The sequence below is a fragment of the Pelodiscus sinensis genome, chromosome 21 (assembly GCF_052426305.1).
Source record: "Pelodiscus sinensis isolate ZL-2025 chromosome 21, ASM5242630v1, whole genome shotgun sequence".
Lineage (NCBI taxonomy): Eukaryota > Metazoa > Chordata > Testudines > Trionychidae > Pelodiscus > Pelodiscus sinensis.
The window spans coordinates 19,103,997-19,119,002 of NC_143072.1; the positions used below are offsets into that span (position 1 = coordinate 19,103,997).

At 42.4% G+C, this 15,006-nt stretch overlaps 1 protein-coding gene and 1 long non-coding RNA gene across 4 annotated transcripts; one reads left to right on the top strand and one right to left on the bottom strand.

Annotated features, from left to right (window-relative positions):
* Positions 1-7,553: 7,553 nt before the first annotated feature.
* On the bottom strand, positions 7,554-11,582 carry SRSF1 (serine and arginine rich splicing factor 1). Of its 3 annotated transcripts, XR_016347638.1 has the most exons (5): positions 11,238-11,582; positions 10,415-10,599; positions 9,922-10,094; positions 8,964-9,083; positions 7,554-8,059 (listed from the first exon to the last, which is right to left on the bottom strand). XR_016347638.1 is itself a non-coding variant. In XM_089772058.1 (4 exons), exons 1-4 carry the CDS (start codon positions 11,429-11,431, stop codon positions 9,045-9,047), a joined length of 591 nt encoding a protein of 196 aa, XP_089628184.1. In that variant the 5' UTR covers positions 11,432-11,582; the 3' UTR covers positions 7,554-9,044. The 3 variants fall into 3 exon arrangements, 2 of the variants coding, with proteins under 2 accessions (XP_089628184.1, XP_075760906.2); XM_089772058.1 differs by having other exon boundaries at positions 7,554-9,083; XM_075904791.2 differs by having other exon boundaries at positions 7,554-9,676.
* A 309-nt stretch (positions 11,583-11,891) lies between these two features.
* Positions 11,892-13,937, top strand: LOC142819256 (uncharacterized). Its single transcript, XR_012897079.2, has 2 exons — positions 11,892-12,508; positions 13,235-13,937. It is a non-coding gene; the product is annotated as an uncharacterized LOC142819256 (long non-coding RNA).
* Positions 13,938-15,006: the final 1,069 nt, after the last annotated feature.

A 15,006-nucleotide genomic window follows, 5' to 3' on the forward strand; every position in this document is an offset into this window, starting at 1 on the left:
AACATACAAAAGCGAGTGAGGTTATAATAAAAATGCAATTTACAGGGATAGGGCTGCAGATCTGGTACTTTGCAATACATTTCTAAGATGTATTCTTCATTGTCCTCTTTTGCAAGTTACTTTATTTACATTAACCCCAAAGAGAGTATATGGATTTAATTGTAATTCATATAAAATGTGACTTGTCATACCTGTCATTAAGATTGAAAATACACTAAGATTTCATAGCCCAAATTGTCCTTTAAAAAGAATTGAGCAGACACTGCATTATTTTTCAAGAAAGTGTACATCTAGAATGGAGAAACCGAGGATGGTAATAAAAAGACCGAAGTTCAAATCAGGCAGTAGTGAATATGTTTTTAATTTACCATATATTTTGAAGAACTTGTGGATTTGTTTGTAAAAAATAAAATCATACTTTGTGATTACCTAGATACCAAATTTTGCATAAGCAATCCTGCCATTTAAATTAGCTGAATGTACTACTTTTTACACCGGAGTAGGCTGGGTGAAAGGTTTAAATAATTATTTTTGGTTTCATCAGAAAAAGAATCATGACTATGATGATTACAGTTCATAAAAAAATTGGCTAACAATTAAAATCGAATTGCCTCTTCAAATGCCATTTTAGTGCAAAGAAAATTTTTACTATTACAAATCACAAATTAATTCAAATTAGTTACAGAAAGAATAACAGAAGTTTTGTGAGTTACTGATTCAAATTTACTATGTATGGTAATTATTCAATAAAATGGATAATTTTTTAAGTTGAAATCCTACACATTTAAAACTTTTTACCTTTAAAACTTGTTTTTTACAAGTACATTAAGAAAAAATTCTATTACATACGTTTAAATTCCTTCAACTTTCCACTACATGTAATCTACACAAAATGACTTTGCCCAGTCAATGACAGGCCTCACTTGTTAGTATTTTAATATTTGGCCTAGACGAATTGACATAGCTGATAAAGTTTAATCATGTCATTCAACAGAAACAATGTCCAGAGTTACAGGGGGGAAAAAAACAGACTATGCTGGGGGACAATTATTAAAATTAAATAGATACCAATGAGTTGTAAGATTCTTTTGGTCTGCCACTGACCTGAGAAACCATGCCAGCTTATTTCCGCCTCTATGCCTTCATTTCATGCTTGTACCTACTGCATTCAAAGCACACTTTTATGTCTTCAGCATTCAGACCACCAGCACCTGATCTAGCTCAACAGGGTCATTAGTTTTGGTAAGCAGTTCATGTAAGAAAAAAAGTTCTGTACTTTCTTATAACTGTTCTTAGAGAGGTACTGTTCATGTCTTTCCCAATTAGATGTACAAGTGCACTGAGGCTGGATTTACCCATAGCAGTTCCTGTAGGATCAGTCCGTATACCCCCTGGAGTCATGTCTTTGTGGCACTCAATATAGAGCCCTTCCAATCCACCCTCTCCTCACTTCCTTCTTAACACTGATGGGAACCTGGAACGCCCATGGTTCTTGCAAGCACGCCAACTCTCCTAGTTGATTACGTGTATACAGCTCTCTCATCCATTTTAGTTTCAGCAAGTGTAAGAGTAGTGATACAGTTAATGGGGTGGGGGGAGTCTCCCCCCAGACTCCCACAGTTGTGGCATGCGGTAGTCTCTGGGGTTGAAAAAAAATGCGTGGTCTATGCAAAGCCATGATTTTATGCACTAATGAGTTTCAAACACCCACTGTCTGCTCTGAGTAGTAGTTCAGTTGTGCATTGACTATGTAGTGCAACTCAGACTTCTGGTCTCGTTTCAAACCCATTCTGCAGTGTTTGTGTAAGAAACAAATCATGTAACCTGTTCTGTTCCTCATCTATGAATTGAGATGCCTATTTAAGAGGAAAAGTTGCAAACATTACTTGGCTCATGTGCACAGAACTTACAAAGCTCTCAGAGGCAAATATTTGTTAATGGAAAAATAAGACTTGCTGTAGCTAGTCTTATTCCCATGCATTGTTCATATTATGCTAAGATGTCTTCTAAAAATGCTCCAATATACAAAACTAGCTACAGCATTCAACTAATTCATTCATAATTGTATGGATAGTTATTGTCAATTGTAGACAAAACAAATTTTGAAGTTAATTTATGTTGTAAAACTGAAATTAATGTAAGTATGTTTTGTTGGAAGTGTATAGTTTCTATTTTCACAATCAAATCAATCTATGCCTCTTCTAGACTATGATATAGTCACAATTTGAGAATGACAAGTCTAAATAAATGCTATAGATTCCATGAATATTAAAATAATTCTCGGCATTGAGGTGTACATTAAATTGCAGGAATTTAAACTGCAGACAATTGAGGAATGCTGATTTGAGGAAAAAAATAAATTGATGAAGCACTCATGAAGCTCAAACATGTATTCCTAGCGACAACCACAAACTGTTGGACATTCTCCTACAAGAAATGCAGTCAACCAAAACCATGTACAAGCAAAAAACTAAACTCAAACCCTACAGAATACAAACAGTATGTAAAACATAGAGTTCCATTTTCAATCATGGTGCTTTTCTAGCTACGACTTAAAAAATTACTATAGTTCTGATTAATTTTAAAATGGTCTAATCTTTGCTATAATACAAGAATCTTTGGGAACATGCATTTCCTCATCGCTTTAACTGTAGTCACTAGGACTGTTTTATACATCAGAGAGATGGGAAGTCCATGAATTTTGGGGTTTTTTAAAACAGCATTTTTAAACTAGTGAAAAGATAACCCCCCGAACACTTTAGCTAGAGCATGACTGCATTTATTGTAAACAGCCTGCTATACCCAATACTTGCAAATTCTTCTGTTTATGTAAACCCCACCCCCAAAGTTAGGGATGAGGTTCCCCACCACACAGGCTACACATATTGATGCACTTTAGGTAAGGATTCTCATGCTGCTCTTCTGTGTATCTGCCTGAGGGGCAGCCCTAGTGCATGGCTGGAGATGAAAGTCTGGCTAGAGACTACCCAGGTCAGAGGACATTAGGCACCTGAACTACAAATTCACCAAGCACTGCTGCTGAACTGTTCATTTCAAACTGAAATGCTATGAGAAAGTTTTTGTGCATGTCAAATATTCATTAAGTTCTTAGCATTACATTTTTCACCGAAGGAGCTGATTTTTTCCCACCTGATGAGGAGGAGAGGAGAGCGGACATCACATTTTTTCAACCAGACTGTTGTAGAGCGCATATTGCAATATTATCAACACTAGATAGTTTTCAAAAAGGGCAGATTTCCCACCATAACATCACAATTCAGTACATAGTATAATTCAGTGTATTCTATTACAAACAAGCAGCCGCAAAAACCAAGGATGAAACCCAAAACTGTCAAGAAAAAAAAAAAGTTACCCCTCAGCAGATCCAGACCAGATTGCAATACTACCATTTCATATCTTAAGATTTACATACAGGAATATAGAAAAAGAGCATATAATATTTCAACATTATCATGCCCTGCTGAGAGAAAAAGATGCTCCAACATGTGAAATTTTTCTTGCATGGCCATTATTAGGGATGTAAATGTTTAACCAATAGGGCTAAAAAGTAGCTCCCCAGCGGGACCAGGCACCCTGCAGGCAGTTGCACTACGTTCCAGCCCCCTCAGATCATCTCCCTTTAACGGTTAGCCAATTAAATGGGGTTTTACATCCCTAGCCATTATAAGGGGAAGATGAGATTTACAACATAACACAAAACAATGGCATGTTTCTCCAGTGGAAGCCCAAATTAATTATCCTTCCTATGAAAAACAAAACCACATGGGCATCTTTAAGTTACATTTCCCTCTCCAATGAACAGACTGATTTAAACATCGTCACCCCTCTATTTTCTTGAGAGCATGGCATGACTGGAAACTTCCTGAGTTTTCGAAAGTGCAAGAGACACATAGGTTCACAAAAAGCAGATGATCTCAAGCAATACCTAACTGCGAGTATACTCCAGCTGCCACAACTTGTGTAACCTGTACACTATAAAGTTCTATAGCAAACTAGCCACACTCAATCAGCCAAATAGTCACATGTGGCTAGCATGTTGGATGCTACGGTTATAAACCTGTCTCTAGTCGTAGGTCAGTAAGCTTCCATAGTCTGCTAGTTGCTTAATTTGGCTATTAACAGTAAAAAGAATTGTAAAAGAAACTGGAAAATAGCCGCCTTCAAACATTGAAAGAAAAGAGCCTTTTGCACTATTACAATTTTATTTCAGGATCTCAAAGTGCTTTACAAATATAAATTCCTCAACGCTGTAGTGAGGTACAAATTGTCTCCATGTTACAAGGAATATGGAAATTAAAAGAACACTGGTTGCCATGTCTTGTACCCGAATCCCTTGAACCATCTCTCCATACCAGTCAATAGAAAAGAAACATCTTCAAAAATATTCCATTTCTCTAACAGTATGTGTATATATATATAAAAACTGCTGTTTAAACTATGAGAGATTAACATCCTCCTAACTTTTAGAAGTATGCTATGGAGTAATTCTTTAAAAAAAATTAAAGCAAACAGTTTTTTCCCTTAAAGAGTAGCTGTTTACATTAGGCCAACAGGCCAGTAAGTCCTCCTCCTCCTGCCTTCCATTCCATGGTGGTTGTACTTCACCAAGGCTATGTGTACTTTGGTTGCAAATCACTTTGAGACAGCCCTGGAAACAAATGATTTTCAAGTATTTAACGTTAAACATCTATAGGTTAATTGCACACAAAGCAGTTAAAAATATAGTTTTCCAATATGAATTTTAAAATGATTTCTTCACAAAATGTTGCTTACCTGTCAAGTTTTCAGACTGCTTGGAGCAGCAAGTCAGGTCACTTGACTTTTTGCATTTTTTTTAAATAAACCTTTAAAAACATCAACTTCCCTACAAAGCAGTGGGCTGTATTGTCATGCACCATGACAGCGCTCCATTCTTCCACTAGAAATCATCATTGCTCCTCCAACTTCCTTTAGAAGCATATGAAAATTATTGGTAATATTGCACTTTCTTGCACCCAAATATAGCATTTCTATGTAAAGTATGTGATATACTTTTTATTCGATTTATATCCCTTTCCCATATGAATGCTTCTACTATTATTTAAGAAACTCTACAATGGTGTGAGTAAAGATTCCCATCTCATTTACGCAATATTGGTTGAACCTCTCTAGTTCAGCACCCTCGGGACCTGACTGGTTAAACTAGAGAATATTCCAGACCATGGGAGGTCAATATTGTTTAGTAGCAATACCAATATTTCCACTGCTTACTAGGCTGTTATGAGGATGTTTACGGGTAAATTAGAGCTAATTAACAGCACAGAACACAGAGCTAGGACTGGTGGCTGTAAACCAACTTTATGGGATCATAGGAAATTTGGCCACACCCATGAAAAGTAGACATCCCGCTAACTAAAATCATTTCGGACACGTTTCCAGACCAGAGTGCTCTTGACCAGAGAGGTTCACCCAACATGGCTCAGGTCTTCAATTTTTGTTTTTCTTTAGTTTAAATGATTGCTCTAGGACTGTACGAGGGATGAAGGGTTCAGTATGCAGGCTGCCCTTAGGAGAGGACTACCTCAGCCCTCTCTCATCACAGCAGCTTGGGGCCAGGTGAGAAGTACCTCTCCACAGCTAAGGAAAGGATGTGCATCCCCCAGCCTGGTCAGGTCCATGCTCCTCTGCCTACTGCACTCCCCAGCCAGATTGAGCTGTATGATTTTATGCATCCCTGAATACTTGCGGGAGGGAGCTTAAGGCGACTGCCCCACAATGCTTACCTTGCTTTACATTGTGGTAAGAGGAAGCTGCATACCAAATTTGGTACTAGCTCTTACTCTTTAGCAATTTTTCACACAGACTGACTTGCTCAAAGAAAATCTTTAAAATTTGTATTTAAAGTTTAAATATATAGTGAAGCACAAACTTGACACATTACAAAATAACGTCAGTAATTTCATATTAGAACAGTACCCACAAGCAGCTTTCCCTGTAAGTTGGACATTTGTGCATCTGCTCAGGAGACATTAAAATGCCATTCAGCTGATCAGCAGAGCGAATGCCCAGTTAAGTTTTTTCCTACTGATGATGCAAATGCTTCAGTGCACATAAACGGGAACATTGCTCACAAGTCTATTTCACAGAGTAAGAATCTAGATTCTCACCTTGAAATGCTTGTCATCTTCATACTCCAGTCTGGATGCTAGCCCTTCCTATTAGCCGGAAACCTAAAACCACTTATGAAGGGAATCAAATCTTAACATTTAAACAATTAGTCTGTTTAAAATTATAGTATGGTAGCTCTCCTATCTGTCTATTATGAAAATGACCTGCCCAAGGGCTATAAATCAGACTACATAGATCCATTTCGGCATCTTTTATTTAACCATAAACCTATAAGCATTCTGTTTTTTACAGTGATTACATCTTACAAATTGTACCCCCTCCTTCCCGCTTTTGCTTACTCAAGACTCCATTTCACAATGGCTTTTATAGTGACTTTATTGATAGTGTATGGTGTAGTTATAAACGTATGCAATAGCAAGTTTTAACAGGAAATAAATTTGGCTATGAACCAGCTCTTATGTATGGCAGGAGTTACATGGTTTAACACAAAGCATGTGATCTCCAGGAAAGCCTAACCATGAGTATACTCCAGCATTTTAAAAAGTTTAGTCATTTGAAAAAGCTTAATGTCATACTCAGATAACTCCAGAGAGCGTGTTCCACAATGACACACCTTGGCAATCAACGGGCTTTAGCCTGAAGCTAAACAGACCCATGTGTATTACTCAGCAGCCTATAACAGCTTAATTACAAGTTTACCCTCATTTCTTCTTGACATCTTACATCGAACCTTCCTACATTATATGTGAAGTACAGCTGAATATTTGTAATTCCCCAATTATCTAAACTACTTTAAGAATTTTAACAGTATTTAATAGTCATTCCTACCATTAGTTTATTTTATTTAATCAAGATTAAAACCAATCTCATTTTACAGCATGGTCCTCTAAAAGACTTTTCCCCACATACATTGTCTTTAAAGTAATTGCCAATTAAATTTTGTTAAGTTGGCCAAAACTTGTGCTCCGCTCCCCCCCCCCACATACCCTCAATAACTAATCTATATCCATTTTGAGACTGATCCTTTAGATGAGAAACTATCAGATTACAATAGCAAAAAGAGATAGTTTATAACAGTAAAACAAAATCTTACCATATCATTTAAGCCTTGTCTTGTTAAAACCCCATAGTGAGCGTGATCATTGTTAATGTGACTGATTAAAGCATTTTCTATAAAATACCCATCATAGTATTCTCTTTAAGAAATCCCCTATATAATCCTAAAACTGAGCAGTAACATGCTTAAAAACCTCAACTATTAACATTAGGTGTTGGTATGAAAAAATGAATCTTTACGGAATTCAAAATAGAAGCCCTTTGTCCGAATATGTAGAGTGTAAGCTTTAATCTTATTGTATTTCACTGCAGCGGGATGTAATGACCCACCTTAAGATTCTTATACTTGACAAATGAGAACAACCATGCAATTTTTTAAAAAAATTTTATTGTCAAAGAAAAAAGGCAATAGGCCAATTGAAAACCTACTTAATCTTTAACTACGATTTATCTTTAAATTTAGAGAAATGACTTACTGATTTTTTTTTTTTAAACAAACCCCCCTTTTCCCCTTTAATGTTTACCATCTACTCGTGCTGAATCCTTCCAAGGAGATTGCTCCAGCGTACCTCTCCAGGTCCTCGCTTTGCTCCTTTTACCAAAAAATGAAAAAAAAAAATCCATCGTGCATCTTAAGGGCTCCAATCCTCAAAAATAGGAAAAAAAATCTTTGGAATAGCCAATTGAGTTGAATAAAAAAAATCCACACGAATGCGGTTTGGTTGGGGCAGGAATCCACTCCTATGTTCCTGGTAATTTGATCCCGCTCCATGAATCCTTGTAATTCAGCCTCCCTATCCTATCCACATTATGATTTGAATCCAATGATCCAGCTCCAAGGATTGGGATCCAGTGAGCCCTCTCCAATCCAAACCTTTATAACCAGCAAAACCAAAAAAGAGGAGGCAAAAAGTTAGATACTGTAATGAAAAAATAGGTTTCTGGGGAATGATTAGTTATGTTTGCCATCAATTAATAAGAGATGTACATTAATAACTATCAATTCCCCAAAACAAACTTTTGAATGGCGATGTTCAGATAAATGTCAGGAATATTAATTATTTGGAGAAAACATTGTAATATTTACATATGTCAACTGATAACGCCAACATATTCACTGCTTTTAAGGTGTATTACAGGTTTTGTGGTTGCAAAAAATGTTTATGATATTTGAAAAGTTTATCACTAAAGCGATCCACCTACTATGTCTAAATAAAAGCTAACATTCCCATTTGGAAGGTAACAAAATTAACTAACTGAAGTTTTCAAACATATTAGCGAGTCAACTGTGAATTAGTCTGAAGGGGAAAGGGCTCAGATTTAAGGAATTATTCCCAACTAAGCTTTGTATATTTTGTTTTCATTCTGATACTTAAAAAAAATGTAATAGCAACGCTGTATCAGTCACACAGAGGACATGCAGATTTTAGCAGTATTGATATTATACTCTCTCTCTGGTTTGTAGATCCCCTCTGCACCTATAAATGTACAAGCATTGCATAATAGCACTTGTAACTGAATGCAGTATGACAAAGCAAACTAGTATGCCCCACCCTCCCTGTTTTTTTTTTTTAAAAACTAGAATGGAATATAGTTACAACAGTAAGTAATTTAGCCACAATTGCCAACAGTTTTAGAGAAAAGAGCAATTGTAGTCTACAATAACTAAAACGTAACTGTAAGTTACAAGATAAGGTGGCTATGTATGTACTTAATTAACCATGGTATAAAGTCAATACTGCCAATTTCATCTGTGACAATAGCACTTGGAGTCATACCATTGCCTCCATTATTGATCTGATCCTCCTCAATCCTCCTTTTGACAATCCTAAAATGATTGACATGTGCTCCACAATCCTTTAATCCAAAGCATTCTTAATCCATCTCTTCAGATATGTCTACAGAAAGACACATGAAAAGGCAAGATAAAATATAAGATCCCCCAGAAGAAACAAGTTAACCACAAATATCCCAACATTCCCAGCTCGTATAAACCATAGCTGAACACTGAGACATTTACACAGCAAAACCACAGTCTGAAGAGTGTGGGCAGTTAAAGTTAACTAAATTTAAACAGTTCTGGCTATAACATCAATTAAAATACAATTTACCAAAGACATGAGGGGAATGTTGATGTTAAGGAGCAAATACTCACTAGGGATATTACACAAGAATGCAATTCAACACTTCAGCCAATTTGAATAAAACAGTTTGAATTAAAAAATTAAAGACTGTACTGAGTAAAGGAAAACTGTGTACAACATGGGGTTCTACAAAAAGAAAGCATCTCTATCATTTATGTACGAGAACGGGATCTGCTGTGACGGGGAGAGTAGCGAGGAGATCCTCTGCTTCTTCTTGGGGAATAACTGCGGCTTCTGCTGTTGCTTCGACTACGGCTTCTGCTACGACTACGGCTGCGTGACCGAGATCTTCCATAGCTTGGACTTCTTGGTCCATCAACTTTAACACGGATGTAGGCAGTTTCTCCCTATTAAATAGACAGAACTTTCGATTTAAAGGTCTAAGATTTTTAGCTATCTTTTCAGGCATGCTAGTAAACTAATTACGTTGACATAAAAGCACAGAAATAGAGTCTCATTTAAAGATTTAAGATCTATTATAAAAGACTTAGCTAACAGCATATTAGTAGAGACTTTGTGTCCTTACCTTAAATTCCTATTGTTAAGCCCTGTGTATCCAATTCTGGCCAGAAAAGAAAAACATGAAACCTACCTCATGAGATCTAAATTTAGTGTTATCCAGTTTTCGCACTGCGTAGGTCATATCTTCTTTCCGTACAAACTCCACGACACCAGTTCCATCTCGGAAAACATCAGCATAACATACATCACCTGCTTCACGCATGTGATCCTTTAAATCCTGCCAACTTCCACTTGGAGGCAGTCCTGAAGAAAAAGCAAGTTACAGATTACTTCAACTGCAAACTTTTACTTTACACGTACACTGCTTCACCTCTCACTGTTGGGTCAAGGCATTGCTCACCTCCAGCAGAAAAACCATACAATGTGCAAACTATACAAAAACTTTACTATTATGCTTTTTAGAAGCCAGAGGCTGCATAGCACAATGCTCAGAAATAGCCATATTGTGTTTTGTGTAACTGACAAGTGCAACATCCTTACCACTAAGAAATGGCAACATTCCATAATTTAACCAATAAGAATACGTCTTATTTGAACAACACGTGAGTATTACAGCAACTTACCAGAAACTATCACTCGGTATTCAGACCGCCGGGATGGGGGGCCATATCTGCCCCTTGGGGCACCGCCACCTCCACCACCGCCACCTCCTCTGCCGGTGCCTCTGCCGCTTCGGGGAAACTCCACCCTCAGACGATATCCATCGTAATCATACCCATCCCTTCCGTACACCGCATCCTCCGCATCCCTGCAGGAGAAAGGCGAGTGAGCAGCGGCCCAGCCACACCGCACTGCGGAGGCAGAGGCCCGACAACGCACCTCCCCCTCCCTTTGTTCCCTAGCAGCCATTTTCCCGCCCTAACAGCCAGTAGACACCACGTAGTCCCGCCCTGCGCCGAACAGCTGTGGACGAGCCCCCAGGATTCAGCTCGTCCCGCTCTGCCATAAGCTGCCAAAGCACGTCCCGGCCGAGAGCGGGTGGGGGAGGAACCAGCCGGGAGCCCCTGCCAGCCTCCCTCCCTTCAAAGCGAAACCCGGGGCCGTTAAGGCCGCTACAGGGAGGTCAACGCCCTGGGGCCCTCCAGGAGGAGCGCGGCTCCGTGTGAATCGCGGGCGCCCTCCCGCCTCGGGGCAATCCCTGGACGGGGAGGGAGCAGGGTTTTACCAGAAAAGCCCCGGGACGGGGAGTGGCTGGAGCGTGTCTCCACAGGGAAGCAACTCCCCGGGAGAAGCGGGAGCGAAGTCGCTGCAAGGAAGCGGGTCCCCCCCAAGAAAGCAGAACAGCCTCTCAGGGCTCCTCGAAGGGCCCGTCCCGCGGGCGAGCGGCGTAGAGGAGGGCTGCCCTAGTGCGGAGGGGGCGCTGGGCCTCGCCAGGAAGGGCCTCACCTGGGGTCCTCAAACTCCACGAAGGCGAAGGGCGGCCCGCCGCGGCGGTTCTTGAGGTCGATGTCGCGGATGGCCCCGTACTTGTAGAACACGTCCTCGATGTCCTTGGTGCGGATGTCAGGCGGCAGGTTGCCCACGTAGATGCGGCAGTCGTTGTTCCCGGCTGGGCCGCGGATCACGCCCCCTCCGGACATGGCAGGGTCTGCAATGGCTGCGGCGGAGTTGAGCCGAAGCTGAGCGAGTAAACGGGTCAGAGAGCGGTGGACAGGGAACCGGACACGCAGGAGCAGCCACACACGCCGTCTCCCTACAAGCGCTTCAAAATGGCGACTGCCGCTTCCCTCGCGGCCCCGCTGCGCGCAAGGATTCTACCACCCCGCGCGTGCAAGGACACCGAGCACGATGTCGTTCCACCCCTCAATGCGCATGCGCCGGTGAGGAAAAGTAGTCCGCTCCCGAGCCCCCTCCACTTTGGGATCCCCGAGCGTTCAGCCTTGTGGAATGAACCTTGTAACCTCGGCAAAAAAAAAAAAAAACAGTCACCGCGCTGCGGGGGGGGGGAGGGGAGTTCTCTTCGGCCGCGGCAGGCCAGGGTCCGTCACACATCCGGCTAGGAATCCGCGCAAAGAAGATCCGGCTCAGCGCGGCGGGAGAGGGGGGGGGGTAGATCCCAGCATGCCCCGCGCGCGGGGAGCTTGGCGCCAAGGAGAGACGTTATGTCCCACAATGCAGTGGAGGCAGGGGCGTTGGTGGCGCTCGCGGGCGGCTTGAGGCGCGCGCTGGGGCGTCGGCCCAGGGAGGCCCTGCGGCGTCTCCTGTGCGCTGAGCGCCGGTTGGGCGCGTCCCTGCTGTGCTCCTTGGCTCGGGGAGGGGGGTCAAGCTCTGTCCGCAGTGGCGCCTGTGCGGGTCCCCTCTGTGATGGCTCCAGCAGCCCCAAAGGGTGAGCGCCCCCCCCCCGTGGGGACTATGAGGGGGAGGTCCAGTTGCAGGCCAGTGTGACTGTATTATTTTATGCGGGGGTGGGCTATCTGCAGCCCGTTGGGGTTCTCTGCGTGGCCCATAGGACGGTTGCCCACCCTCAGGGCTGCCATATTCCGCTTGCTTTCACCTGCATCAGATTTTTTTTCCTACTGCTATTACTAAAGTGACACCCATGCGAAGTAAGGGCCCGTGAGGTGGGCGCCGATTGCTCTCAACGTTGAAAGAGCCACACGCTCCCTTTGCGTCCAAAGTGCTGCCAGGGTTCAGTGGGCGCACGCTGCGAATTGTAGGTATGCAAAGCGCAGTTACCAAAACTACCTTATTCCAGGAGGCTGTCATTATAGCAATCGTCAGCCCACTGAGATGGAGGAGGGCCACTCTTGCAGCCCACTCTAGCCTAAATTGCCCCTCGCTGCTGGAGAAGCAAGTTTGGGGCTGGCTGGGCTAGTCCCTGCATGTGGGTGGACTTAATGCCCTGTCTATTTTAGTGAGTTTACAATGGCACATCTGTGCTGCTGAAAGATTGCTCATCTAGTTGCTCTGTGCTGACAGGAGAGAGCTCTACTGTTACTGTAATAAAACCATCTCAATGAGTGGCAGGAGCTGTGTTGGCAGGAGCTCTCCTGCTGTCATAGTGCCATGCATGCTGCCACTTGAGCTGGCAAAATGTATATCAGTGGTGTGTGTTTTCACACCTCTGAGCAACATAAGATGTGCGAACATACTGTCCTTTGTACATCACCTTACTGAGTGATGGTAGGTAGCTGATGGAAGCATTTTTCCATGGTTTTAACTGCATCTACATCTGTGGTTAAGATGTAACTATGGTACTTGAGTTGTACCGATTTTTGACACCCTTTAGTGCCCTAATTACAGTGACTAAGGTTTTAAAAGTGAATGAGGCTTGTGTTAATATTGCAGAGTTATAGGCTGGGAAAGGACTTCAAAAATCATCTAATCCAGTTGCTGGCACTCATGAGTATTATCTGCATGTCTGACAGTTGTTTCTCCATTAGGCCACTGGAGGATTCCCCCAACCCCTGCCTTATGCTCCCTACCTTCATCTGGTGCCAGCTCCAGACCTGGGGAATCTAGTAACCCAGCTTTCTACCTTCAACTGGTGCCAGCTCTAGCCATGGAGAAGCTGGTGGTGGCTGCCAGGTTGCTTGCTCTAGGGCTGCACTGCCTGTTCCAGCTTCAGTGTATGGCAAGGGTGGGCCACATGATGGCTGCCCTTGCCCTTGCTGCAGCTCCCTGCCCTGGGGAGCTGGTGGTGATTGCCTGGCTGCTCCCAGATGGGTTGTGGGGGAGTCAAACTCACAACCCCACAGGCTGATGCCTTAGCCATTAAGCCATTGGAGGGCTCACCCCATTCTCCTACTTCCAGCTGCTGTCTTATCCTGTCTACTTTCACCTCTCAACACCCCAACCCTGTGCCCTGAGTCCATCAGACACCCAAACCCCCTGCTCAGAGCCCCTCATACACACAGCTCAGACTTCTGTACCCCCCCACATCCCCAATCCCCTTCCATAAAATTGACAGAAGACATCCTGAAAGTGTCCATGAAGCTGGATTTGACCAGTTATGTAAATTTCAAAGGAATGTGGGAAAAGATGCAGCAGCAGAAGTCCCATTAAATAAAGTCTGTGTATACGTTTCATTTATGCTATTATTAATCATGTCAATAATATTAAATTGTATGTTTTCAGTCATGCAAATGAGCATTCTTATATGGCTTTTTATTGACCACTTGTTCTGAATTTTGATGTAGTTTGGCTCCTTGGTTTGAAAAAGTTTCTGACCCCTTGTCTCTTAAAAATCTCCAACCACAACCTCCCTAGGCAGTTTATTCCAGTACTTAACTATCCTGACAGCAGATGTGAAAGTGGGCCGATATGGGGTACTGACAAGAAGTGGCTGCTGGTAATGGCCCACAAATGGGCAATGTTACTGCGCCTTTAGCTTCTCTCCTGTTGGCAGTTCTGCTGAACCTTACTGGCAAGGCTGCACAGAGGGAGAAAGGGACTGAGAAGGGCAGTTGTCCCAGGGCCTTGTGCTTTAAAAGACCCTTGGGCTCCTGGCTGTTTCTGGCATAGCCCAAGTGTTCCTGCAGCAGCCATGAAGGACTTGTTGAGGAAGTCTGGTGCTTATTCCTACCCTTTCCACGGGCTCAGAGCCCTCTGCCCCACTTTGTGTAGAACCCTGACTGCCCTGGGTTGTGTATTAGTACTTTAACTCCTGCCTGACAGGAACTTTTTTTTAATGTCCAATTCAAACCGCATAAGAACGGCCATACTGGGTCAGACCAAAGGTCCATCTAGCCCAGTATCCTGTCTACTGACAGTGGCCAGCACCAGGTGCCCCAGAGAGGGTGGACCGAAGACAATGATCAAGCGATTTGTCTCCTGCCATCCCTCTCCAGCCTCTGAAACAGAGGCCAAGGACACCATTTTATCCCCTGGCTAATAGCCTTTTATGGACCTAACCTCCATGAATTTATCCAGCTTCTCTTTAAACTATTATAGTCCTAGCCTTCACAGCCTCCTCTGGCAAGGAGTTCCATAGGTTGACAACACGCTGTGTGAAGAAGAACTTCCTTTTATTAGTTTTAAACCTGCTACCCATTAATTTCATTTGGTGTCCTCTAGTTCTTCTATTATGGGAACTAATAAATAACTTCTCTTTATCAGCCCTCTCCACACCACTCATGATTTTATAGACCTCTATCATATCCCCCCTCAGTCTCCTCTTTTCTAAACTGAAAAGTCCCAGTCTCTTTAGCCTCTC

Bases quoted from the DNA above. Each gene is read 5' to 3' on its own strand.
- SRSF1 (XM_075904791.2), bottom strand. From the start codon at position 11,431: ATGTCCGGAGGGGGCGTGATCCGCGGCCCAGCCGGGAACAACGACTGC. The intron at 10,600-11,237 runs GTGAGGCCCTTC...TTTCTCCTGCAG, and splicing joins GTGGAGTTTGAGGACCCCAG to GGATGCGGAGGATGCGGTGT. The intron at 10,095-10,414 runs GTAAGTTGCTGT...CTTTTTCTTCAG, and splicing joins ATACCGAGTGATAGTTTCTG to GACTGCCTCCAAGTGGAAGT.